At 42.4% G+C, this 25,133-nt stretch overlaps 1 protein-coding gene and 1 non-coding gene across 13 annotated transcripts in view; both read right to left on the reverse strand.

Moving 5' to 3' along the window:
- Positions 1–2,504: 2,504 nt before the first annotated feature.
- Positions 2,505–25,133, reverse strand: part of Ubap2 (ubiquitin associated protein 2) — a 102,104-nt gene continuing 79,475 nt past the window's right edge. For 6 of the 12 annotated variants that reach the window (XM_027931006.2, XM_071600699.1, XM_071600706.1 and 3 more), the window contains 13 exons: positions 17,045–17,084; positions 14,570–14,753; positions 13,577–13,646; positions 8,535–8,730; positions 7,655–7,818; positions 7,355–7,402; positions 5,031–5,109; positions 4,626–4,831; positions 4,203–4,302; positions 4,010–4,117; positions 3,810–3,874; positions 3,533–3,724; positions 2,505–3,445 (listed from right to left, as the gene is read on the reverse strand). In XM_027931006.2, coding sequence (XP_027786807.2) covers positions 3,350–3,445; positions 3,533–3,724; positions 3,810–3,874; positions 4,010–4,117; positions 4,203–4,302; positions 4,626–4,831; positions 5,031–5,109; positions 7,355–7,402; positions 7,655–7,818; positions 8,535–8,730; positions 13,577–13,646; positions 14,570–14,753; positions 17,045–17,084 — 1,548 coding nt within the window. In that variant the 3' untranslated portion in view covers positions 2,505–3,349. The remainder of the gene's footprint in view (positions 3,446–3,532; positions 3,725–3,809; positions 3,875–4,009; positions 4,118–4,202; positions 4,303–4,625; positions 4,832–5,030; positions 5,110–7,354; positions 7,403–7,654; positions 7,819–8,534; positions 8,731–13,576; positions 13,647–14,569; positions 14,754–17,044; positions 17,085–25,133) is intronic. The other 6 variants (XM_027931010.2, XM_071600704.1, XM_027931008.2 and 3 more) reach the window with 4 other exon arrangements.
- LOC114089331 (small nucleolar RNA SNORD121A) lies at positions 15,399–15,477 on the reverse strand. The gene has a single exon (XR_003582155.1). It is a non-coding gene; the product is annotated as a small nucleolar RNA SNORD121A (small nucleolar RNA).

Consider the following 25,133-nt stretch of genomic DNA (forward strand, 5'->3'; position numbering starts at 1 on the left):
GATTTTTGTCATTGAGGTATGTGAGTTCATGGTGTTCTGAGTGGGGAAGCCGGCTATAAAGTCAGATTTCAGAAGGAAAGTAACAGCAAGGTGACAGAAATCCTACTTAAGATCCCTGTATACCAGTGTCATCTCCTTCTTTAGATCACACTCAGAATGAACCAAAGGGCAGATTAGGGACAAGGTAGGACAGATCCTAGGGTGGTCAGAGTAGGTGATTGATGCTTATTTCCATAGCTCCTCCTTCCTTCCTTTCTGATCTCAGGGTTTTCATTGCTCTTCAAACTTTCTCTCAAACATGCGCTATTTCTCAGCAGTCCTCTCTGGCCTCTAAAGTTTGGTCTGTTATTAAATGAGAATGTCTAACACATTGAGGTTGTTATGGGATATTGTTGAGTCTGATCCCAGAATCTTTGTGTAATCTCCACAGGGCCCGGGCTGCTAATTGCACCCTTAAATCTAGTGATTCCACAGATTCAGGGAACAGAGCAGCTCTGTAGGACAGTGTTGTGATTTTGTCCAAGTAAAAACTCTAAAGGATGTTGGAACTAGTCTTTTTGGTCCCCACACTTCTTAAGTAATGCTTCCAGATAACCTGCAAACCTTCTGGAGCCAAAGCCTCTCAATGTTCTCTTGATTTACCGCCCCACCCCCTGCTTTTATCCCCCTTCCATCCCCATACCTGGCCCATACTATCCAAGTTTACAGCCAGTAGCTCGGTCTCTCTCTCTTAGAGCCCTAAAATAAAGCCTTTCATTCCCCTTACTGCTAAAGCATCTCACTCCCAGGGTAGGCCAGGCATCTTGGCATTATGGGAGGTGCTGTGCTATATTCAGCTTTGTCCCATTAGGCCCTGTTGGCCTCTTGCATGTTGACTCAGGGAGCCAGAGCGCCAAGTGGAGGTCATACCTCTCAGCCCTTCAGGGCAATATTATTGTAAGTTGGGTTTGCCTCTGATGAGAGTACAATCAGTTCCAGAAGCCAGGGGTATGTTGATTTATTGGCAGGTAGATATTCTGATAGTTTAGACTGACTTATAAAACCCAGATGCTGGTTCCAGACTTCTGTCCCTGAGAACATATCCTGTGGAAAAATACTTGAGTATCTAAGTGTTGTTTCTTTTTTCTTTTGGGAGTGGATGGAGGTCTCTGGCTTATGCCAAAACCTCATGAGTACAGTTGTGCTAATTATTTGGTGTGAAGTAAACTCAAAATCCTGCATATTTAGATTTCTTTTGGTTCTAGTTGAGGCCTCACTAGAATACTCTGTTGAGGCCGAGTAGAGATATAATATCATGATTCCGTTGTTGGCTTCTCTCACAGTCCCCCCCCCTTCCTTTCTTATCATTCCAGAGTTCTTTTCTACTAGCCGAACTTTTGTAGTTCCTTCTTTCCAAAACCTTCCTTGGCAATTATTTGCTTCTTTACCTTTGCTGGTTTCCTTGTTTGAGGCAATGGAGTAAGAGATTGGAAGGAAAAATGTATAGTACTCTGCTGAAAATTAACTTTCCACCCCTCTCATCCTGATAAACAAGGTTTACATTTACAACTAAACAAATTCAGATGCAATTTTCAACTATTCTGAAACCAGCAGGACACACCTGACTTTAATAGTTTTCTTAGCTGAAATTGTAGATGTTTTTCTTCAGTTTAACTTATGAGAAAAGATTATCTTGATGCATTTTTGTGTTGACTTCCCCTTTAGTGGTTTATTTTGTCTTTTTCTGCCCATCTGTCTACTAATAAAATGTGAAATAAAATATACCTGTATTGCTACTTCCCCATGGGATGATCCTCTTTTTTTTTTTTTCCTTGTGTTAAAAATGAATGGTGGTCTGAACATTTTCATTATTTCTTTGAAAATTATGCCCAGAACTCAGCTGAAAAAACAGGACCACCACCAAAACTGGCTGACCTGTCTGTGTCATCATGCATCCTGTCCAAATCCATCTCCTTTCCTAGAGAATTATCCCAATCCACACAAGATTTCAAGGAAAGTTTGTAAGGGCATAGCCATTTGTTAAGTTTGACTCAATTTGATTCCAAAACAGAACAGTCTTTGGAGGGATTGGTCAGATACCGGGCTGCCTTCCTTGGGTAAACATTTTATTTTCATTGTTATTTGTGATCCCAACTTCCTGCTGCTAATAAACAACAGGAAATCGAACAAAAGATAACACGGTTTGATAAAAGTCCCCATTTAGTTTTAGTTGTGAATTCTAGCAGGACCCCAAGTCCCCATTTAGTTTTAGTCAGGACCCCTAGCTATATAATAGCCATGTGATTAGCTAAAACACTGCTCTCAACTACAGAGCCCCAATGAAGAAAAGGTAAAAACTCACCTTAGTCGGCTGGTTCTTCTGCCACATTAAGTTGACCAATACAGGTCAGGCATTCTAATCTAAGCCTTACAACCTGTGGTCAGAAGCACAGAAGTTTCTGCTTTATGAAGTCCAAGATGTTTCTCCCAGGCCCATCCCTCAGCCACACCACACAGAGACCGTGCATGCTCTCATAACTTTATTAGGTGGAGATTGGGCAAGAGAAAACCCCTGACAACGTTGCCCACCTGTTTTAGGACAACTGGAATAGAGGAGTCTGCTTGGAGACGGGCTTTCACTGAAGTGGAAGCAGATCTTTTGATTTTTAAAGGGGAGCTGATGGGCTGAACATCTCTCTGAGACCAGATTTTGTTTTTTTTAAGTGGTCAGCCAGAAGGCAGCAAGTTTCTAGGGACTGGAACAGACCAGAAGAAACCCCTGCTCTATGTGAAGACAGGGCCCAGATTTATGTTGGGCAGTAGATGATGATCTTTGCTATTCTCAGATCAAGATACCCTGGAATGGGAGCATGACAAATGACAAAAGGACCAATCTCTCAAAAACAGTATAAAGTAATTGCAAGCTGAAGAAAATTCAAATAATGGTTACAAGGGACTGAAATAAGTCGTGATTCTTCATTGGTATGTGACCATTGCACAATGTGCCTCGAACCACCCCTTCCAGTGGCAGCCCTTAGCAGCCCATGGAGTAGGGCACCCGTGGAAGGCCTGAAGGCATCAGAGGTGCAGGGGCTATAGTGAAAAGGGGTCTGGATGGGGAGAGCAGAATTGGCTGCCATCTGCAGCTATACCCCCACTCCCCTGGGGCTTCTCATACATTTACAAATACATACATAAATACACTACATACAATATAGTGAGTCTGGGAGCTCCCCACTGAGAGGCTCGGCTGACAGTTACATGTCTCAGAAATTCTAGGGAAGGGCACCAGGCTCCCAGAAACGTGCTCCAAGTGTTCTCTCCTGTCCAGGGTAAGCCCTACCCCAAAGCCCACCCCTCTCTTAAAGGTCTAGTTTGTCCAGTATGGAGAGTTGCCATAGGTGGGTTTGGAGGCTTGAGACTTGGGCTGCAGGGAGCTGGGCTGGCTGCGTTGACCTGAACCACTCTGAGGAGAATGAGAAGGAAGAGAAAAGGCTGTCAGGGCTGGGGTAGAATCCCCTACCCAGGAAGCCATCTCCATTACTGTACTCACCTGAGTGTCCTGGGGAAGGTGGTGGTGCAGCAGCTGCGAGTGTGGCTGCTGGTGGGCTGGCAGGATGTGCAAGAATGGTGGCGGAGCATAGCCAGGGGCTGCTCCAGGGGCCAGGGGTCCAGTTGAACCCAAGGCCGAGGGCAGGCTGAAAGGTGGAGGGGTCCCTGCATGAAATCCCTGCTTGTCAAAAGTCTGCAAGGCAATGAAGACAATGCTGAGGGTGAGGTTGGACTCTTAACTCTCACAAACCTACCTGGCCATCTTTGTCCTTCCTCACCTGTGTTTTGTAGACAGAACCAGTCATATCAGGCAGGCCAGTGGTACTTGAAGATACTGATACTCCTAGGAAGAAAATCAGGTAGTTGTTCCCATAGATATTTGGTCCCAGCTAGGGATACTGAGGGAGCTCTGCCTGAGAGGACAGACAGAAGATGACTATTCCAAACTTTAGCCCTAGAAATGAGGGGCAAACATTACCTTTCCCAGGCCCAGAACCTGTAGACTTGTTTGGTGCCTGTGATGATCCACCATAGCCACCCTTGGTGTAGTCTCCTGCTGCTGTTCCCTGGGTCAGGTCATCATAACCTAGCATGGCAGAGAACAAGAGGCATGTGTGAGCTAAGCAAGCCTCTGCTACACCCTGTGTGTCTGTGCTGGAAGCACCTCTCACCTGTGCTGTAGCTGTGCTGGCCATAACCACTGGCCTGTTGGAAAGGAGTGGTGGGGGTGCTGAGGTTCACACCATGTTGCTTGGCTGATGCTGGAGGGACCTGGTGGGCACAGGTTGGGGAACAGTGTAAGAACACAGGCAAGGTGGAGCAGGTCATACATCCTCTGCATAAGGTAGCACAGATGACATACCCACAACCAGAGGGGATTCCTTTTCATTAGTGCAGCACATGATATAAAAGCACATGAGGAATATAACCTCACCTGAGGCTCAACAGTTACTGAGGGTCACATGAGACACTCTGAGTAGTATCATGATCTGCCCCCTCCCTGCTGCTCCAAGGAGCTGGATTACAGGCCCAAAGTTTCAACCTTCCAGGGGTATAAGGCCTAGGGAGAAATAACACCACCCACAAATACTCACGAACATGGTGGGCCCATATTGGAAGGCACTGGGCACGCCTGTGTAGTAGGGGAGGCTGGTGTAGCTGTAGCCAGGTGGAAGAGCGGGATTCAAAAAGGGCTGCTGGGCTGTGTGGTGGGTCTGGGATTGGCTCTGCTGTGGCTGAGCTAGCGTGGTGGGGGGTGCAGGGGATGCAGAGTCACCTCGGCCAAACTTTGTGACATCACCTAGGATAAGAGGAACACTGACATTTGTAAACGAGGGGAAAAGCCAGACTGGCTCCTGCAAACAGGAATAGGTCTGGCTACCAGTCAAGTACGGATAGTGAAAAGGCCTCTCACCTCTTCAACACCTGCCTTTCAATCTCCTGGGATGAGCTACAGCCTTCTCCACACCCTCCCACTCTCAACCACTGAGCCAACTAACCTGAATATGGATTATTAGTTAGGCTCCCATCTCGGCTGGCAAGGGCTGTGGGTGCAGCAAAGGGAATTCCATAGTAATCCTAGGAAAGACCAGGGGGGCTTATTCAGGAAAAGGTCTCACCCCACTCCCAGGAGAGCACAGCCGGAAGGGAACAGGCAGATGGCACTCTGAGTGACTCCATACTCCTGAACACAGGCTGCATAACTTAAAGGTAGCACTCACAGGCAGCTGCAGTTATAGGTTGCCCTTGTGTGTAAGCAGCTTGGTAGCACTGCGTAACTGACTAGCATGCAGACAGACTGACCAACTGGACAGCATTCACCAGGCAGAGATGTTGGAGATCCAGTCTCTCAGCCACACCACAAATGGGTACCTGACCAATGCCACAAGCTGAATTAACTTTATTGGCTTTTCATATATTGGAGTCTCTAAAGACCAGTCAGGAAAATTGATGAAATGGAAGAAATTTGGAAAAGGAGTCAGCAGGAAAGGAAAAGCTTACAAAGTTTAAAAGAGGGACAGAGTGCAGTGCCAGGTAGGCGCACAGCACTTCAGGTCTAGGACCCCAACTAGCCTCTCCCTACTCTGCCTTAGCAACACTGACACTGCAGAGGACCTAGGACTAAGAATAGTGGATATAACATTGTATGGAGACAAAGAGCAGTGGAACTGTGTGCAAAGGAGGCCTGTCTGGCATTTACTTGCCATCTAGGGCTTTGGCTATCCTGGACACACTGAGTAAAGGATAAACCGTTGGGCTGCCCTAGAGCTATGGTCACAGCCAGACAAAAGCCATCCTGGCTGGAAATGTCACTAACACCCTTCTTTGGATACATCTCCAGGAAACCCACAGTATCCTCAGCCTAGAACCCCAGGAGGCAGCAAGACTGGGTAAATTGCATGGACCTATACGGAACACAACTGGGAACAGGTATAAAAAGCCCAGAAGTGGGAGTTCATTCACAGATATGGAAATCTAATGGCAGGCATTAGGCACAAAAGAAACAAAGGCAAAAACATAATCCAAAGGAAAAGTAAATGAAAGGTACATGAAACTTGGGCTCAGAGGGGATTTCTTCTAAGGCACAGAGAAAGGAAAGGAATCATCTGAATAAGGGAGTAGAACCAAGGAGAGTCCCTGAGACAGAATGAATTTCTGCTGGCATTTCATGGAGGGAATACTGGGAGCAGAAACATCTCTTTTGCTCCAGGGACTCCCAGGAGACTTCTAGCAGAAGACCAAGCTATCCTTCAGTCATTCTCTGCCTCTCTAAATAACTTCCACTGGTGGAAAAGTGCTTCCCTTCAGACACAGGAGTCTGGTGGGTAGAGGTGGGACCTGCAGCTTCCAGTTCTTGGTGACTTGGCACAAGAAATATAAATCCCACAGGTACATTAAAGAAGGAAAGGTAACACCTCATTGAGGATAAAGCCCCTTCCTCTGGGAACAGGAAAGACCACATCCAGTGGTCTGACAGTCTCTTCCAGGAAATGTCAGGCCAAGAAGAGTGGCTAAATAGAAGGAGATTCTGTCTGCTGGCAGAGGAAGACGTGGGCCTTCTCCAACCACCTGCTTCTGTGTTATCCCAGGGATGGCCCAGTGCTTCATCCTTATTCAGAAGGAAGAGGCAACTGTGCTCTGAGAGGCGACAACCACTAGGGAAATCCCAGAGTGAGCATTATTGCACATAAAGATGCGAGACCAGACCCAGAAGACACCTTAAGGATGGTCAGTTCCAGCTATTCATTCATCAGAGGCAGAAGAGTAACACTTCTATCCCAACGTAGCCACCAGCCACCACGGTCCAGAGAACCAAATGGTGCTTCAAGCAAAAAAATATAAAACTCCAGGGCCTACCAAATAACCGGTATATCTTGGGTCACATGATTTTTTTTTTCCCTGCTTTTTTTCTTTTTGGTACTGAAGATTTAACCCAGAGGTGCACTGAGCTACATCTCCAGCTCTTTAGCCTGTCTCAAAATAAAAAAGAACTGGGGATATAGATACTGGATTCAAACCCTAGTACCGCACACACATGCACATGCAAGGGTACAGGGGAAGATAAAGACCCACATTTAGTAGGGAAGGCATGGTTTACTGGGGCTCTTGGTAACAAAGGCCCTTAAGTTTCCCAGGGATGATCATAGATCATTCATCTGCCAAAGCTATTGCCACATCAGGCACAATCACCAAATGGAAACCAGCTTTCTCAGCAGTAATGTTGAGGCAATTCCATAAGCCAAGGATCCTAAGGGCCAAGCAGTGTGGCAGTCACGGGAGGAATGAGAACTGCCATTGCCTTTGCCTCACTACTCCCACTTACCATAGGCAGCCGTGACTGAAGCATCTGGAGCTCATCATACCCGTAGATCTGCAGAAGAACCAGAAAGGGTATTAGGGAGAAGGCCCATTAGTGGCCTCAACAAGATTGGGAGGATAAGATACCCACAAATAGGACCTAGCTCAGTTGCTGTGGAACAGATCCCTCCCAGATGGAATCTACTGCCCAGATGGAGTCTAGATTTGAAGGAACATCATGAATTGGAGAAGCAAAGACAGAGGGCTCAGGGAAGAAGAGCAGTCCAAGGTGGCCAGCTCCAACCCAACCCAAGGTTCCCCTCACCAGGTCCTGCCAGGTGCCAGCCCCTGAGGCCAGGGGAGCTGGGGCTGGCCAGGAGTTCCACCGTGCGCTCACCGGGTAGGCAGGTAGCAGTCCTCCAGGGCCCATGAGGTACTGGTTGTGCAGCAATGGAGGCACCCCCTGAGGGAGGTTTGGGGGTGGTTTGCCTGCAGAGAGAAAAATCAAATGGAATGGAAATCTACTAGACAAGTTCTTCAGCTATTGGAGAAGAGATCCAGGTCTCATGAGCTCACTGTCGGTTACAGTGCTAACCCTGATGGGTCCACGACAAAAGAACATGGCAATGGCTATCAGATACAGAAGGTCATGCCAGAAAGGGGCTTGAGTGAAGACAGAAAGCAAACACCACCAGATTCAGGGTGTTTCAACATCAGAGGGTTGTTTCAGAGAGAAATACCTCTTAATTCCTCAGTCACAAAGGTCAAAATATCAAATGAACATAAAAAACAATCAGCCTCCTCAAAACGGAAGCTACACAGTGTCTTAAGAGGGTAGGCTGTGTTAAAAGTGGGTTTGGACCATTTCCACAGGCAGTCATATAACTTGGGCAAGAGATACCCATCCAAATTAGGACTGACCCCTCTCCCTCAGTCATCTTTTGATCTCAGCTCTGGGTATGAATGAAGACAGAACAATTGGGGATCTAGAAACACAAAAGTTGTTGGGAATCCTGCCCCAGGGAAGGCTACCCAAAAACTCCAACTGCAAGCAATCCCCAGAGGCCAGAGTGAGCACATTATCTTCTAATGTTTGTGGCCATCCGCTGAGCCCTGGCAGCCACCACTAGACACAGTTCCTGGGAAGCCAGCTGTGCATGCTGAAAGTGGCATGGGTGAGCAGGAAAGGTCCCTGGAACACATACCTGAGGTCACCAACGGTGCAGCTCTCGTATTGCTGCTGACTGTGTTCACAGTGGTCCCTCCCAGGCTGAGGCTGCTCGCTGTGCTTATGCTGCCAGGCAGGCTGACACCTGAGGGTGGGGTGCTTGAGGTGGAGGTCGCTGCTGGGGAGAAAGCAGCTGAGGACTGCAGGGAAGGGGCACTCTCCATGCTGTTGTGCTGTCAAAACAAAAGTCCAGACACATGGATCTGGAGGCACAGAGGGTACTGGGAGAGGCTGGCCTGGACTTTGAGCCCACAATCTCATGGCTGAACAGGTAGACAGATGACAATACTAATATCCAGGAACTCTAAGGAAAAGGGCTCTGTGTTCAGTGATCACTGTTGTCTCTTAACACTACATGCAGATTCAGCCACCAGGACTCATAAACTGAATATCAATAACACTGAAATTGAGCTCTATGACAAAAACCCACTTAAAACTCCTTCAAGTTGATCAAGCTTTGTATTTGAAACAAGGTACAGAAGCAACAAACTGCTGATCACAAAAGCAGAGACTCAGAAGAACTAACCTCAGGGCCATAGGCAGCCCAGCCAAGTCAGAGTCTTTGAGGTATTTCTGTCTATTAAGCACTTTAACTATTCTGGTCCATGCCACAGGAGGCCACCAAAGTCCTTTAATCCAAAACCTCACAGTCTAACAATGCCTCATCAGGGACTACTCCATAAAGACCTGCTCTTATTCATATTCAACAAGGTCCACCCAGAAAGGAAGGGCAATAAACAACAGAAAATTCTCTGAGACCCTAAGTTCCAGGAATCCAGCCAAGCACTCGAGTCTAATAACAAGGTATCACAAAAAATTTCAAGCACTAAGGAGGTAGAAGAAGAGTTCTACTGAATTGGACAAAGCAAGCCCCAAATAGGTAAGAAAAAGTTCTCTAAGACTGACTTAAGGGGATTGAGGTGGTGGCTCAGTGGTAGAGTGCTTGCCTAGCATGTGTGAGGCACTGGGTTTGTTTCTCAGCACCAAGTATAAATAAATTAATAAATAAAATAAAGGTCCATCAACAATTATAAAATATTAAAAAAAAAAAAAAAAAGACTGACCTAAGTCTTCAAATCAAAAGTTGTAAAGAATATAGAAGTACAGAAATTCCTAGAGGAAAAGCAGAAGGCGGCATCAGGATCAAGGGGTCCAACATACAAAGTTTCTGTGGACATCTCATCCCCAAAGCCTTCCATATCAATCTGAAGAACATACAGAAATGATTCACCAAGTGCCGGGACTTTAGCTCAGTGGTAAAGTGCTTGCCTTGTGTGTGGGGGGCACTGGGTTCGATCCTCAGCACCACGTTAAAAATAAATAAAGATACTGTGTGTTTATCTACAACTAAATATATATTTTTAAAAAAATGATTCACCAAGATTAGGACAGTTGAGGGGCCGGGATTGTGGCTCAGAGATAGAGCACTTGCCTAGCATGTGTGAGACACTGGGTTTATTCTGAGCACTACATATAAGTAAATAAAATAAAGGTCCATCAACAACTAATAAAAATATTAAGACAAAAAAGATTAAGACAGTTGAAAACAGTTTCTCTGAGGCTACCAGGAACTCTTGCTTTTTCAGCATGGAACCAAGACAAAGGGTGTGCTGCATGCCCAGAACAGACGGACTTCCACTTGAGACCACCCACCAATCCCTGCAACAGCTCTCACCAAGGCACCAAGCATTGTTGGCCATCTAGCCTTTCACAGGAGACAAAAATGAACCTTCCTCATCCACAAGAAGTGCCCGCTAGAGAACAGTTCCTGATATATTGAAAGGAACACAAGTCCTCCAGAAAGCCTCTCCTCCCTTCTGCTGCCCCCCAACTCTGTCCGTCACCTCCAAGTAACGAGAAAATGCCTAAGTGTGGACCTAACTGACCCACACACCATTTAAAGGTCTCAATAGTCCATCCAACCAGTCTACAGTTAATCCAAAACCTGGTGTCATCTCACAGTCTACCAAGGATGGGACCAGAGAAGCCAGGGAAGGAGAAAACAATGAGAGTCCTTCATTCTTGTATAAGGAAGAATTATGAAAGAGAAGAAATACATCTGACTATATTTCTTAAAAAGCCACATTATTTGTAAAATGAAAAATACTGGAAAATGGGGTAGGAGGATTGCAAGATCAAGGCCAGCCTCACCAACTTAGTGAGACCTTGTCTCAAAATAAAAAATAGAAAGGGCAGCTGGGGATACAAATTAGTGATAGAGCACTCTCGAGTTGAAAACAAAAAATCTGTACCTCCCATCACAAATGTCTATTGGTCTCCCTAATACACAGAATACCTAAAAAGATATGAAGGACTCAACACAAGGAACCAAGAATATAAATAGTTTACAGGAAGAAATTCAATGTCTTTCAAATATATAAAAAAGATGTCCAACTCCAATTAAAAAATACACAGAGGCTAATTTTCCTAATACACTGCAAAGTACAAATATAAGACAATGCCATGCTGGGGAGGCCTGGAGAGATGAGGTGTGTCATTCACTGCCCACGGAGGGGAACAGGTTGAAATCACAGTACAGGGCAGTGTGTATGGAATGACAAATGCACCAGGCACGGTGAGACATGCATGTAACCCTGTGATTCAGAAGATGGAAGCAGGAGGATTGCAAGATTGAAGCTAGCCTCAGCAACTTAGTGAGCAAAATAAAAAGTAAAAAGGGCTGGGAATGTAAGCTCAGTAGTTAAGAATTCCTGAGTTCAATATCCAGTATCAAAAAAAGTAAAATTTAAAGTGACAAATGCCTTATAGTTCCACAACTAGACCAGATGTAGAAGGTCATCCACTCAACACTAGTAGCAAGACTAAAACAGTCCTGAATGGAGGACACAGTCCCTACAGTATAACTGGGAAGAAAGAATAAACAGCCTGTCAACATAAAACTAGCAACAAGGTATTCCATTAGGAGCAAGGACCACTATATACACAATATTCTCATTTATGTCACAGGACAAAAGGGAGGATAATTGTTGCTTTTTCTGGGCCTGGGGCTGGGCTCAGCAATAGCACACTTGCCTGGCATATGTGAGGCACTGGGTTTGATTCTTGGCATTGCATATAAATAAATAAAATAAAGGTCTATCAACAACTTAAAAAATTTTTAAATGTTGTTTTTTCCTTTTATATGTTTTATTATTTTTTTTTAAAGCTACTAAGGATGGAGAAAATAGGCAATCCAGGGCTAGAACTAAGAAAGTTAGAGACCAGAAGGCCTTTATAGTATATAGCTTTTTATAACTATCAATAACAATTATTTTGAATGTTTAACAATGTGACCATTCTGACACACAGAGTGTGGAACTCCCTGCATGGGCAGTTCTGGCATCTGGATTACATGACTTGGGAGTTTTCAGCTGGGAAACAGCTTGCAGCTCCCAATCTGGTTCTCAGCAAGAGAGCTATGGGCACAGAGGTGCTCCTCATCCTCATGGTGAGGCTAGCTCATCGTTTCCACAACAAGAGGACAGAGACAGGTGGGCAGCTAAGAGCCTACAATACTCTACCTAGAAGATGGTGGACTCTGGGTTCTTTTGTTATCTTTCATTTTGCTGGGGAAGGGATACTAGGGTTTAAACCCACAGGTGCTTTACTACTGAGTTACATAACTAACCCTTTTTACTTTTTCAGATAGGGTCTCAGTAAGTTGCTGAGACTGGCTTGAACTTGCCATACTCTTGCCTTAGCCTCCCAAGTCACAGTGATGATAGGTGTGTGCCACCATGCCCAAAGCTATGCGTTACATAACAAAGGAGTTTATATAAGATTTCACATGGAAAACTGTAGTTTGAAAGTCACAGTGTTTGATACCAATACAAGACAGGACTGCCACTTTCCAATCCCTCATTCTGTACTTGCCCTGATTCCTTCCTCGGGGGAAACAAATTTCACCAATTTCCTGCCTCTCTCATTCATTTTCATCCAAAATCCTCCCTGCTTGTATATCACCCCCTACTCCAACCTTCCCTGAAGCTTCCAACACCTAGAAGCATGGACATTCTGCTGTCTCGGCATCTTTCAACTTACCCAACTCTCAGCTACTCAGCTTTTATTTAAACACCTCCAATAATATCCCTTCTCCTTTCCCTACCACTCATTTCTTAACCCACCACCATCTGCCCAGACCATTTCTATACCACTTGAAACTACACTCCCAACTTCACAACTGATCAAGTCAGAATTCAGAACCATAATCTAGGGTTATTCTTAGCATATAATAACACTTCCTAGCCAGTACTTCCTTTTTGGATCTCTTCCACCCTGGCTTCCTTGACAACATAATTCTGCTTCCATTTTTGCCCTTCCACCCTTCAGACCCTTCAGACTTCCTTCTTCGAAGTGTGCACCTCTGAGACAGGGAAGACTGCACAGGCACAAATCAATAGGACACCCATGGCTACCACTAGGAATGTCCATGACTACCAAAAGAATGAAACATAGTTACATTGACTGGGCCAATAGCTAGGAATGTCAGTCTCAGAGAAAAATGTGCAGGTGTTTGCAGCGCAGGATAGGAAATCCTTGCCTAAGCTAAGCACTCCCTTTTCCTTTTAAGTATTTGCTCTACACCAAGTAGTAGAGGGTTCAAGGAACATCAATCTTGATTAAAAATGGTTTTTAGGAGTACAAAGGTCAAGTTAACAATGAACCTATTTTTCTCAAAAAGCTACAAATGCCTCAACATAACAAGTGCCAGAAAACAAAACCTCCTCTGCTGGGTAGAAACATCTCATATATCGAATGGGGAACTCAGGAAGTTCTTGGGGAGCTCACCACCTGACATCCCTAGTGATATCATGTGGGATCTGAGGCAATTCATGCAAAGAGCCACATATCAGAAAACATGTCCTCTTATCAAACCCAGAAAACCTATGGTTGAACCAAGTAACTACTCAAGACACTTCATGCAAACAAATCCATATTATCTCAGATTTGAAAATTAATAAACTAAAGCTTCAGGTATGCTAAGGAGGGGTGTTGGGGAGGGAGCCTATGGACACTTACTGTGTGTGGTGTGCTCGAGGACAGTGCTGCCTGCGCAGAGGAGAGGCTGCTCTGGTGACTGGAGAGTGAACTAGAAGACAAAACAGAGCACCCTGTGTCCATCCAAACAGGTACCCAAACAGGTTATTCCAAAAGAACGAAGCACACTGGGCTCCCAGGGTTATATTCCTGCTTGGCCCTATCCCTGGGGAAGCCTCCACATCAGACCTCATGCCCTTGGAACCAAGTGACAGGATCCTGGTTGTGAGAAATGATCTAAAGTCTCACTCACAACAAGATCTGATATCTCCTGGCCTAGGAAATCTATAGAGGAAAATTCAGTGAACTATAACTCTTTCCTCTTCAAGCAATAGAAAAAGTGAAAACAGGACTGCTCTATGAACACTGTCCTGCGCTGAGAGCTCATAAAATCTTCGAATGAGTGAAGAAAGGTCTGTGTTCAACCACATATGCCAGAGTCAGAGCCTGAATTTCAATCAGATCCAGAGTTCAAATAAAAAGCTTTTGCTCCCAAGGGAAAGGGTCAAGATGGAGCACTACACAAAAGATATAGGTAATAAACAACCCCATTTTCCTACACCCTCTTCAAATAACTTCCTCTCTGGAGTCATGACAAGTATTAAATCAGACACCTGCTCAGAAATTCAACATCATTCACATTATATATCAGTAATATGGGTCCAGAGCTGGGGACAGGCTATACTCAGGGTGTCTGCCTGATGTCCAAGAAGAGTCACAGGGAACCAAAGGCCCATTCGATTCCAGGAGAACCAGTGCTCTGTGCCAGCAAAAGCATTATAAGCCAGCAAAATTTTTCTATCTGGTGGTATTTGACTTGATCTGGGCAAAACCTAAACTGGAGTATTAATTCAAAAGCCCAAGATGTCATGTCAGAAGCAACAAGTGTGTTTTGTTCCAGGAAACAACCTTCTACAGAGGCTCTAGGACTTTGCCCAATGTGCTTCTCACTCTGGGCCCACCTTTCCCCCATACCTGCTAAGGTGAGAGAGGGGGCTGCTGGACAGGTCACCAGGCTGGGACAAGGAGGGCAAAGTGGCAGTGTGCTGGGATGCGGAGGGCAGAAGCTCAGTGCAGGAGGTGGTGCTGGGCAGGGAGCTCACAGATGGGAGGGCAGAAGGAGGGTCTGTTGTCTTTGGAGCTGGAACAGATGAAGTAGCTGTAAGAAACAGATCTATTTAGCTCCAGAACCAACCCTGAGTATCAGAAATCTGTGCAGTATCTTGTGACATGTCGCACTCAGTGAAATATATACAAAGTTAACATTTCCTAGGACAATGCCCAAGCATGACGCCAGATGGTTCCATCTCTGTATAATAAGACTACCAAAAGGACAGGTGATGGTCAGACATAGAAGATTGAAAGAGAAAGCAGTGACACTTATAATCGTAAACTGTCCTATAGAAACCTGACCCTTGGCAGCAAACAGGAAGGAAAAGAGATGTTGAGATTGACAGATATATAGAATGAAGCAAATTTTCCTCCAAAGGACAGTAAAGGAAAGTAAAAAATTGACTGGCAAGACCACCAAGAGTACATATCATACACCCATTCAGGCTGACATTATCAAAATCTCAGAGCCAGTTCAGGGTAGGGGGAAAAAGACCTGACTGTAGACACTGTGAAGAGATCTATGTGCCTAAAATCTACAACAAGAATACGTGCCTGCAGTCCAACACATACTTTTCAAATGCTTAGTAAGAATTTCCTTGGTACATGCATCAACAGATTAATCTCAGAGCACATAAGCAAGCTTATCAATTACTAGGCTTCAGAAAGCATGTGGATACAATCAACCCCACCAGTGGAAAAGACTCAGTTTTTGTGCTATCCACACATACAACTCAGATATGTGCTTGGAAATACATCACTGTCTTTTCCAGTTAGGAAGGAAAACACAGCTTTACCTTCCAGCATGACTAATGTGAACCCACAGGGAATTCCGTACTCAATAGTCTAACTGGAAGGGGAAGTTCAAAACAAAAAAAGGCAGGTAGGCACACAGCCAGGTCAACTCTTTCCAGGATCTTCCCCACTGATAGTCTATTCCAAAGATGAAACCAGGTGAAGATACCACTAATGTACCTCCCCCACACTAAGACCCCAAAAGGTACTTCCCAGGGCAATGGATGACATTGCTAACAGACTCACAGTGAGCCATTCTCGCAAAGAACAAGAAATAGGGCCACAAGAGGAAACAGAGAACAAATTATGTAAAATAAAGACAGCTGGGCCCAGTGATACATGCCTATAATCCCAGCAGCTCAGGAAGCTGAGGCAGGGGGATCACAAGTTCAAAGCCAGTCTCAGAAACTTTACTGAAGCCCTGTCTCAAATTAAAGATAAAAAACGCAGAGGAGGTAGCTCAATGGCAAAGTACCCCTGAGGTTCAATCCCTAGCACCCTAAAAAAAAACACATACCTTAAATGCATACTATGTTTTGCAGATACTTCATATCTCATGATCTCATTTTAAATTATCTCCAAACCACTTAGAACCCCTATATGCCTTCATGAACCTCCAACAGGACAAAAGAAATTTGCCACTTCTGCTGCTAGAATGAGAAGTTGTTCAGTCATCCAACAAGCTCAGAGCTGCCAACATTTCTCTAAATAGCCCCGGCAACCCAACTTTACCACTAATACTAAAAACAAACCCTGGTGCATCAATTCCATTATTTCAATTTCAACTGTGTCTGCTAGAGTTCCATATTCATGCTCCCCAAAATCCTAATTAAAAAAAAAAATCATTCTGGCTTCCAGACTCAAGAGTGGATAGCCATCGTCTCACTGAAAGATCAAACAGAAACAATATAAATAATCAAAGATGAGTGAGCCAGGCACCAAGGAATGAAAAAAAACATCAGGGATTCACCCACACTACCTCCAGTGATCACTGAGCTATTGTGAGGATAGGATACTCCTCATCTTCCTCCAGAGCATCACCAGCGTACACTTTCGATCTCTTCCTAAGCAGCAGTCTTTCAGGTTCCAATAGCAACGAAACACGAATAGCAATTTTTTTGCTTTAAAAGTCCATCACAATCCCCATTTACCAAACTGTCTCTAAGCAAAGCCCCTTTTAAATGAACATAATACACTGAACTTGGGAAGAGTCCAATCAGGACAGAATAATACCAGATTATGACCATCTTGCTGTAGCTACAACATTTCTAATAATATCCTCAACCATCATCTTGGAAGTGGGAACTAGCTGACCTTTGTTAGCTCTGCCACAGAAATAAGACTTGATTTCACTTAACCAATGAATATGGCTTTACTCTGTTCCAGTGATGAATCAGAACAGCAGTTTCCAGAAAAAAATACAACTGGTCTGTTTTTAGAGAAGTAGCCGCTGCCCAACTGTTATTTTCCCCATAACATCCACCATACTTTCCTCTAATTTTCACCAGCCATGGACAAAAGTAGATAGTTGGTTGATATACTTACTGTCTGCTGTCTGCTGATTTCGACCACCGCCATGCCCATTCTACAAGGAACAGAAGAGAAAGTAAGTCAACCCACACATCTACTCAAATGATTACCTACTTGACATTCTACTGAGACTCAGAGACAACCATATGAAGTATAGGTTAATGGAGGGGCAAACTGTCTATTTTATTCCGGTTTGTATGTTTGTTTGTTTTTAATAAAAGAAAAAATAATCCAACAAACAAATGAGTCCCAAGGAACCAATATTTTTGAAACTAGATTGAGTATTTGTGGAAGTAAAAAGGATAGAGGAAGCAATTAATCAGTCCTAAAACAATTATTAAAATATCCAACTAAGACAGGTGTGATAGCACACACCTGTAATAGTAGCAACTCAGGAAGCCCCGACAGGAGGATCACAAGTTCAAGGTTAGCCTCAGCAAATTAGCAAGGCCCCATCTCAAAACAAAAAATAAAAGGATTGGGGATGCAGCTCAGTGGTTAAGCACCCCTAGGTTCAACCTCCAGTACATTCCCCCATTCTCCCAACACACAAACTACACCATTTCAATATATACATTGAAATCTTCAGGCACTTTCCTATCTAGGGCAAGTTTTATCTCCTGGATGTCATGTGTGCAAAAAAGAAAACATGTGCAAAATAGAACAAAAGAAAACTTTATATCACTTTAAAAAAACGGGCCTCAGAGAAAAAGACATGAGACCTTAAAATAGATTTTCTGAAGGAGGAAGTACAAAGTGAGGATGATGTGAAACCCTGAATCAAAATTCAAAACCTGAAAACAACTGGTTTGAGGAAATTGTGAACATTTCAATGGAACTAAGGTGCAAATAAATGCATTTTAAAAAATATTTTTAGTTGTAGATGAACACAAAACCTTAATTATATTTATTTTTATGTGGTGCCAAGGATCGAACCCAGTGCTTCACATGTGCTAGGAAAAGATTCTACCACTGAGCCTCAATTGAAGCCCTGAAAAAGGCATTCTTAGAAATGATGCCTGCCTCTACAGAGCAAGCCAGGGAACCATGGCATGGCACAATCAATCAATAACAGATACCACAAGGCTTAGCCATTGTCCCCAGATAAGGGGAGGAACTTGAAAAAAGCTACAAGGCACATTCCTTTTTGCAAATCTCAAAACTACTAAAGAAAAAGATTTTATGTCTGTGGCCTATGTAGTAACCCAAATCTAATACAAATCATGACGACTGTACTTATTAACAATATTCTCTATTATCCAAATAACCTGAAATTATTAAAAGAAATGCAGACAGTAGGGGGGAAAGAGGGGAGAGAAAGGTATACAGTAATAACAGAATGACTAGGGGGAAAAAGAAACCTCATAGTTAAATAAAAGTTTGTAGTTAGGGAAAAGGTAACACAACATACCGCATCAAATATAGAAACTGTGTGGAGACTTCATTAGTCTAGTGTCCATCCTCGAAATTAGGGTTCACTCACCACTAAATATACTTGTATGATTTTCTAACAGGTGAATACTAAACAGTACAAACCATAAGATTTAAAGAAATCGTTCCAAGTCAGGTGGGATGGTGCACACCTATTGTCCCAGTGACTCAGGAGGCTGAGGCAGGAGGATGGAAACTTTGAGGAAAAGGCTGGGGTTGTAGCTCAGTTTGTAGAGCACTTGCCTTGCACATGTGAGGCACTGGGTTTGATCCTCCGCACCACACAAAAACAATATAAAGATATTGTGTCCATCCACCATAAAAAAAATAATAAAAAGAAAAAAAGTTTGATGAGAGTCTCAGCAACTTAGTGAGGCCGTAAGTAATTTGGCGAGACTCAAAATAAAAAATAAAAAGGACTGGAAGTGAAGTTTAGTGGAAGAGCACTTGCCTTGAATTTGTGTGGCCCTGGATTTAATACCCAGTATGCAAACTAAATGAATGCAATAAAATGCAAACAATCGACAAATTGATAAAGGGGGATTTTATGCAGAAGAACGGCAGAAGCAAAAGCAAAGAAGTATCAAAGGGTCCAGCAGAGAAAAAAAATCCATAGAAGAGGGCCGGGGTTGTGGCTCAGTAGTAGGGCACTTTTAGCATGTGTAAGGCACTGGATATATGTTCCCTGGCACCACATAAAAATGAAAACAAATAAAATAAACGTATTGTGTCCATCTACAACTTAATATTTTTAAAAGTTTCTTAAAAGTCTGTAGAAGAGCTAAGCACTATAAAACAGGAACTCAGGAGGCTGAGGCAGGAGGATTGCAAATTGGATACCAGCCTCAGCTGGGACCCTCTCTACAAAATGAAAAATAAAAAGGGCTGGGAATATAGCTCAGTGGTAGAGTGCCCTGGTTTCAAGTTGAAGTCCCAGTACCACACATACACAAAAAAATCTACAGGAGAGATCAGAAATCAAGTAGCTAACCCAGACACAGTGGCAAGTCTCTATAATTCCAGCAGCTCAGGAAGCTGAGACAGGAGGAATGCAAGTTCAAAGCCAGCCTCAGCAATGGCGAGGCATTAAGAAACTCAGTGAAACCCTGAAAATAGGGCTAGGAATGTGGCTTAGTGGTCAAGTGCCCCTGACTTCAATCCCCGGTACCCGAAAAAATAATTAACAACAAAAACCCTCACATTCAAACCTGACAGGCATAGAAGAAAACAGTATGGCCTGGAAGTTCCTTAACCTCTACTATCCCCAGGGAACTGTCATTATTAGACACAGCTACTGATAATCTAGATCTGACTTGAAACTTGGCCAATAAAGAAACATTTTCCCTGGAGGCACGTGATTGTTTAACTTTAAAGCTGCCTAAGTTGGGAGTGGGAGGACAATAAAACACACTAAGCAAAAAGAAAAGGAAAAAGAAACAATTAGGGGCTGGGGTTGTAGCTCAGCAGTAGAGTGCTCCCCCAGCACAGGCGAGGTCCTGGGTTCGATCATCAGCACCACATAAAAAAAAAAAGATATTGTGTCCAACTACAACTAAAAAATAAATATTAAAAAAAAGAAAGGTATCTTAAAAGAAAAAAGAAAGAAAGAAAAAGTTGGAGTACATATCATTTGTAAAGCTCTGACAAGTTTCTACAGATCTAGAAGACCATGCCAATGTTTATAGGTACACTCCCCGGGCTCTACGTATGCTCAGGAACGACTTGGGAAGGCCCCAAGCTCCCATCTATGACTTGTGCGCAAGTAGGAAGTGAAAGCTAAGGTAGAGTCTGCAACAGTTTGGCTGTGTGTTAAAAGGCATGCTCCAACAGCCTCTTCACAAAGCCCAGGTAATCCACTGATTCCAGCAAATTAAGGAAATCTCTGTATAATCACTAGCTGACAGAATAAAGAATTCACTGGCTATAAGAAAAAATAGAGGTATTATAAAATTAGTCTAAAATAAAGTCACTAAACGAGCAATTTCAACAGTAACAAAAACAAACCTGAGGAAGGGAACAATCTATTTCTACAACTGTCAAATTATATTATTTAAATATCCAATAAAAGAGTATTACAGGTTGAGGCTGGGGCTCAGCACTAGTGCACTTGCCTGGCATCTTTGAGGCACTGGGTTCAATTCTCAGCACCGCATACAAATAAATAAAATAAAGGTCTATCAACAACTGAAAAAAAACATGTTTTTTAAAGTATTACAAGTCATAAAAAGAAACAAAACGTAGTTCATAAACAAGGAAAAAACAATCAGTATAAAGCAAAGGTCCCAATGCTGAATTTACTGAACAAAGACTTTGAAAGACTATTTTGAACATTTCGAAGTATTGAAGGAAAACATTAAGTGTCTATAACATTTCAATAGAGGGAGGGGGAAGAGAAGCAAGAAGAAGAAAAATGATGACACTGGATTCTGTAGCCCTGGTTTTCTTTCTTAGTCCTCTACCTTTGGAAAAATCACTTAAATCTCTAGACTTCAATTTCCTTTTTGTATAAAATAGTGAAAAAACTACTATGACTAGAAAGTTATCATAAGGGGCAAGATGGCACATGCTACAATCGCAACTATTTGGGAGGTTAAGGCAGGAGGATTACAAGTTCCAGGTCAGCCTCAGCAATTTTAGTGAGATCCTAAGTAACTTAATAAGACCTGTCTCACAATAAAACGTAAAAAGACTGGGAATGTGGCTCAATGGTTAAGTGCCAATGGGTTCAATCCCCAATACCAGAGAAACAACAATAAAAAAGGAAAGTTAAAAGGATAACAATTTTAAAAGATTGTTTAAAAAATTGATTAAAATTGTCAACTCAATGTTTAAATTATTTTCATTGCATTAAATTACTAAAATATTTTCCAAAAGTAAAAGGAGAATATCTTCAAGCTTAATCAGAACACTTGTTCTCATTCATTCCCAATCCTAGTAATAATTAAAATATGACATGAATAGATTACAAATTTAATGAGAGCAAAAGAAATTAAAGCACTGACTGGTGACTAAGGGATTAATTTTTTTAGCTAATTGTATTACAGTTACTTTTCAAGAACTTTATAGTTTAGAAATACATTCTAGCCAGGGGGATCACGAGTTGGAAAAGAGCTTTGGCAACTTAGCAAGGCCCTAAGCAACTTAGACGACCATGTCTCTAAATAAAATACAAAATATGGCTGGGGATATGCTTCAGTGGTCAAGTGCCCCTGAGTTCAATCCACGGTACTCAAAAAACAAAAAGAAAAAAAATCAAGCAGCTTAGCAAGGAATTCAGTGAGCAGTGACATGGACAGTGAATAAGGTGTAAAGTTAGAGCTAGAACTGAAATGGTGTTCGAGATGACAGGATATTTGCACAGACAGCATATGGTCTGATTCTGATTTACGTTGTCAGAAACAGAATACATGAGCAATGTCAAAGTGAACTTTCTGCAAAGTTGTAAATACTCTATATCTTCGTGGTCCCATGTTGAATTCTACTAACTATATCTGGCTAATAAGCATTTAAAATGTTGCTATTTTTAAGATACTGATACTTTGTTTAATTGTTACATAGCCACATTAGGCCAGTAGTTGTCATATTGGAAAAGTACAGGAATAAATTTTATGTTAAAGATGACAGATCAAGGGGCTAGGGTTGTGGCTCAGTGGTAGAGTGCTTGCCTAGCATGTGTGAGGCACTGGGTTCGAGTCTCAGCAATACATATAAACAAATAAATGAATAAAGGTCCATCAATAACTAATAAAAATTTTAGAAAAAAAAAATGACAGATTTAAAAAATACATGACATTTTGAAAAAAAAAGATAAACTCAAAAGGAAAAAGCCATTGGGAAGAAAATGATAGTAACATCGGAGCTGGGGATGTGGCTCAAGTGGTTGCGCACCCGCCTAGCATGCATGAGGCACTGGGTTATGTCCACCTAAAACTAAAAATTAAATATTAAAAAAAAAAGAAAGAAAATGATAGTAACATCAGGCATGATGGTGCATGCCTATAATCCCAGCAGTTTAGGAGGCCGAGGCAGGAGGATTATAAGTGCAAAGCCAGCCTCAGCAATGGCGAGTTGCTAAGCACCTCAGGGAGACCCTGTCTCTAAATAAAATACAGAATAGGGCTGGGGATGTGGCTCAGTGGTAGAGTGCCACTGAGTTCAACCCTGTTATCCTCCCTCCCCCAGCCAAAAATAATAGTAACAAAATATTGTATACCAGAAAGCATATTAAGGATGGTATCAGATTCAGCTAAACTGGAAAAGCCAAATCGTAATGCCAGTAGTATGTAATCCAAAGGACAACACACCTCATATCAAAGAGCCACTCCAAGCACCTAATATATGAGTAGAAGAGGGAGCAGGAGTGAGGGGAAGGCAAATAGAGAACTTACTTAAAACCTGTAGACCTAAAGCCGCTCTTTCTCTGGCACCCTCACTCCCCACTGCTTTCACCCAGGGGCCCTACACATCACAAGGATCAAGAAAATGGAGACAAAATCTTGAGACACCAAGTTAACCCAGCGCTTCTCCATACTAATGGATTAACATTTTCTGATTTTTTTTTAATTTCAAGAAAAGGGAAAGCTAGAAGAAAGGTTTTGAAGTTTTTTATCACAAAGAATTTATGAATGTTTGCAGAGATACATGTGTTGATTAAAATATTATACAAATAAATATTTATACAATGTATACATGTATTGCAAAAAGGAATAAAAGAGGTAGGACAACATTGTTATAGTCCCTACAGATGGTAAAAGGACAGTAAGAAAAAACAAAGATTTTATAGCAGCAAATTTAAAATTAGAAAACACAAATGCCTTGACACGAATTTAAAAAGATAGAAAGCTTAATATCACTTTACCAATTAAAGAAACTGAAATTTCAAGCTTTCGTACAAAGAAAACATTCTGGCCCTATGGTTTTACTTATGAGTGATACCAAATATTTCAGGCAGGAAAAAGGACAATATTCAACACACTTGTAGAAAAATAAAGATATGAAGTGAGGTTAGTAGTAATAAAAGAGAGTTAAAATTATATTGTACAGTGTCAAGTCAACAATGACCTGCCAATCAGGTCAAAGAATCAAGGAATAAAAATGATATTAAGAGGGCTGGGGCTGTGGCTCAGTGGCAGAGCGCTTGCCTAGCATACGTGAGGCACTGGGTTCTATCCTTAGCACTGCATAAAAATAAAAACAAGATAAAGGAATTCTCCATCTATACATACAAAAAAATTTTTTTTTAAAAAGAATGATATAAAAAGGAGAAAAGCTAAAGGAAGTTTCAATTTAACTGGTCTAAGGTACATCTAACTAGAATTATCTAGTAAGCAGTTGAGAATATAAAGTAGAAAGCTCAAGATTAAAAAATAACTTTCAGGGTTACAGGAAATTTTATCAGTTAGGGCTAAATAATAATTTGCAGAACAACCTCCATATCAGACAAGTAATTTGATAACAAACCTGCCAGCTGCTTCTTGTCAATGACATACTCCCAAAAACCAGGCTATCTGCTATGAGGAAAAAAAGTTGTGGGAACCAGAATAAGGCCAAAGGCAAAGAAAGCAGTATATTTAAGGGGCCAGAACTGGACTACAACAGCTACATGGAATCCAGAAGCTTAACTTATTTGAATCTAAGTATTACAAGGATGCAGCCTATATTATGATTGGAAACACTAACATGTCAATCAAATGGTTCCTGGGAAGACAGTCTTAATCTGTGGATATTCCAGATGTGTCTGAGTACATGCATGTGTGTGTGTGTGTGTGTGTGTGTGTGTGTGGTGTGTATAGACACCTGTACATGCACACTCCAGAAACAGAAAGATGGTGAGACAGATTAATCTAAGGTGGCCAGAAGACACAGATGTTTTTTCTGAATGTTCAAGTAAAGGGAATGGTGGAAAGGACAAAATGAGAAAAGCTCCATCTAACTCTGCTAACATGTTGCAAGATTCTGTTCTAGCCTGTGATTTTGTTCATTTTGTTTTTTCCTTTGGGTATTGGGGTTTGAACCCAGAAGTGTTTTACCACTGAACCCTTTTTATTTACCCCAGGCCTTTTTAATTTTTATTTTAAGGTAGGCGCTTGCTAAATTGATCAAGCTGGCCTCAAACTTGTGATCTTCCTGCCTCAGTCTCCTGAGTAGCTTGGATTATAGGCAGGCACTACTGCACTAGTGATTCTGTTCTAGCCTGTGATTTTGTTATCACTAGAGAAATAATAACATAACCTCAGAAAAAATATCTTAAATAACATTACCATTGGGTACTCTACATCTTATTAATGGTCTCAGTCATTTGAGTGTTTTATTAAGACAAGATTTCTTAAACACAGTTAAGATTTCAACTGGACGCAGTGGTGCATTCCCCAGCAGCTCGGGAAGCTGAGGCCCTAAGCAACTCAGTGAGACCCTATCTCTAAATAAAATATAAAAAGGGCTAGGGATATGGCTCAGTGCTTAAGTGGCCCTACGTTCAATTCCTGGTTACCCACCCCTCAAAAGAAGGAAAAAAACAAGATTTCAGATGCATGCCATCTGAATAATAAAGAATCACCAGGGACTGGGATGTGGCAGAGCGTTTGCCTACCACGTGTGAGGCACTGGGTTCTATCCTTAGCACCACATAACAAATAAAAGTATTCTGTCCATCTACAACTACCAAGAAAAAAAA

Source organism: Marmota flaviventris, chromosome 13 (assembly GCF_047511675.1).
Source record: "Marmota flaviventris isolate mMarFla1 chromosome 13, mMarFla1.hap1, whole genome shotgun sequence".
Lineage (NCBI taxonomy): Eukaryota > Metazoa > Chordata > Mammalia > Rodentia > Sciuridae > Marmota > Marmota flaviventris.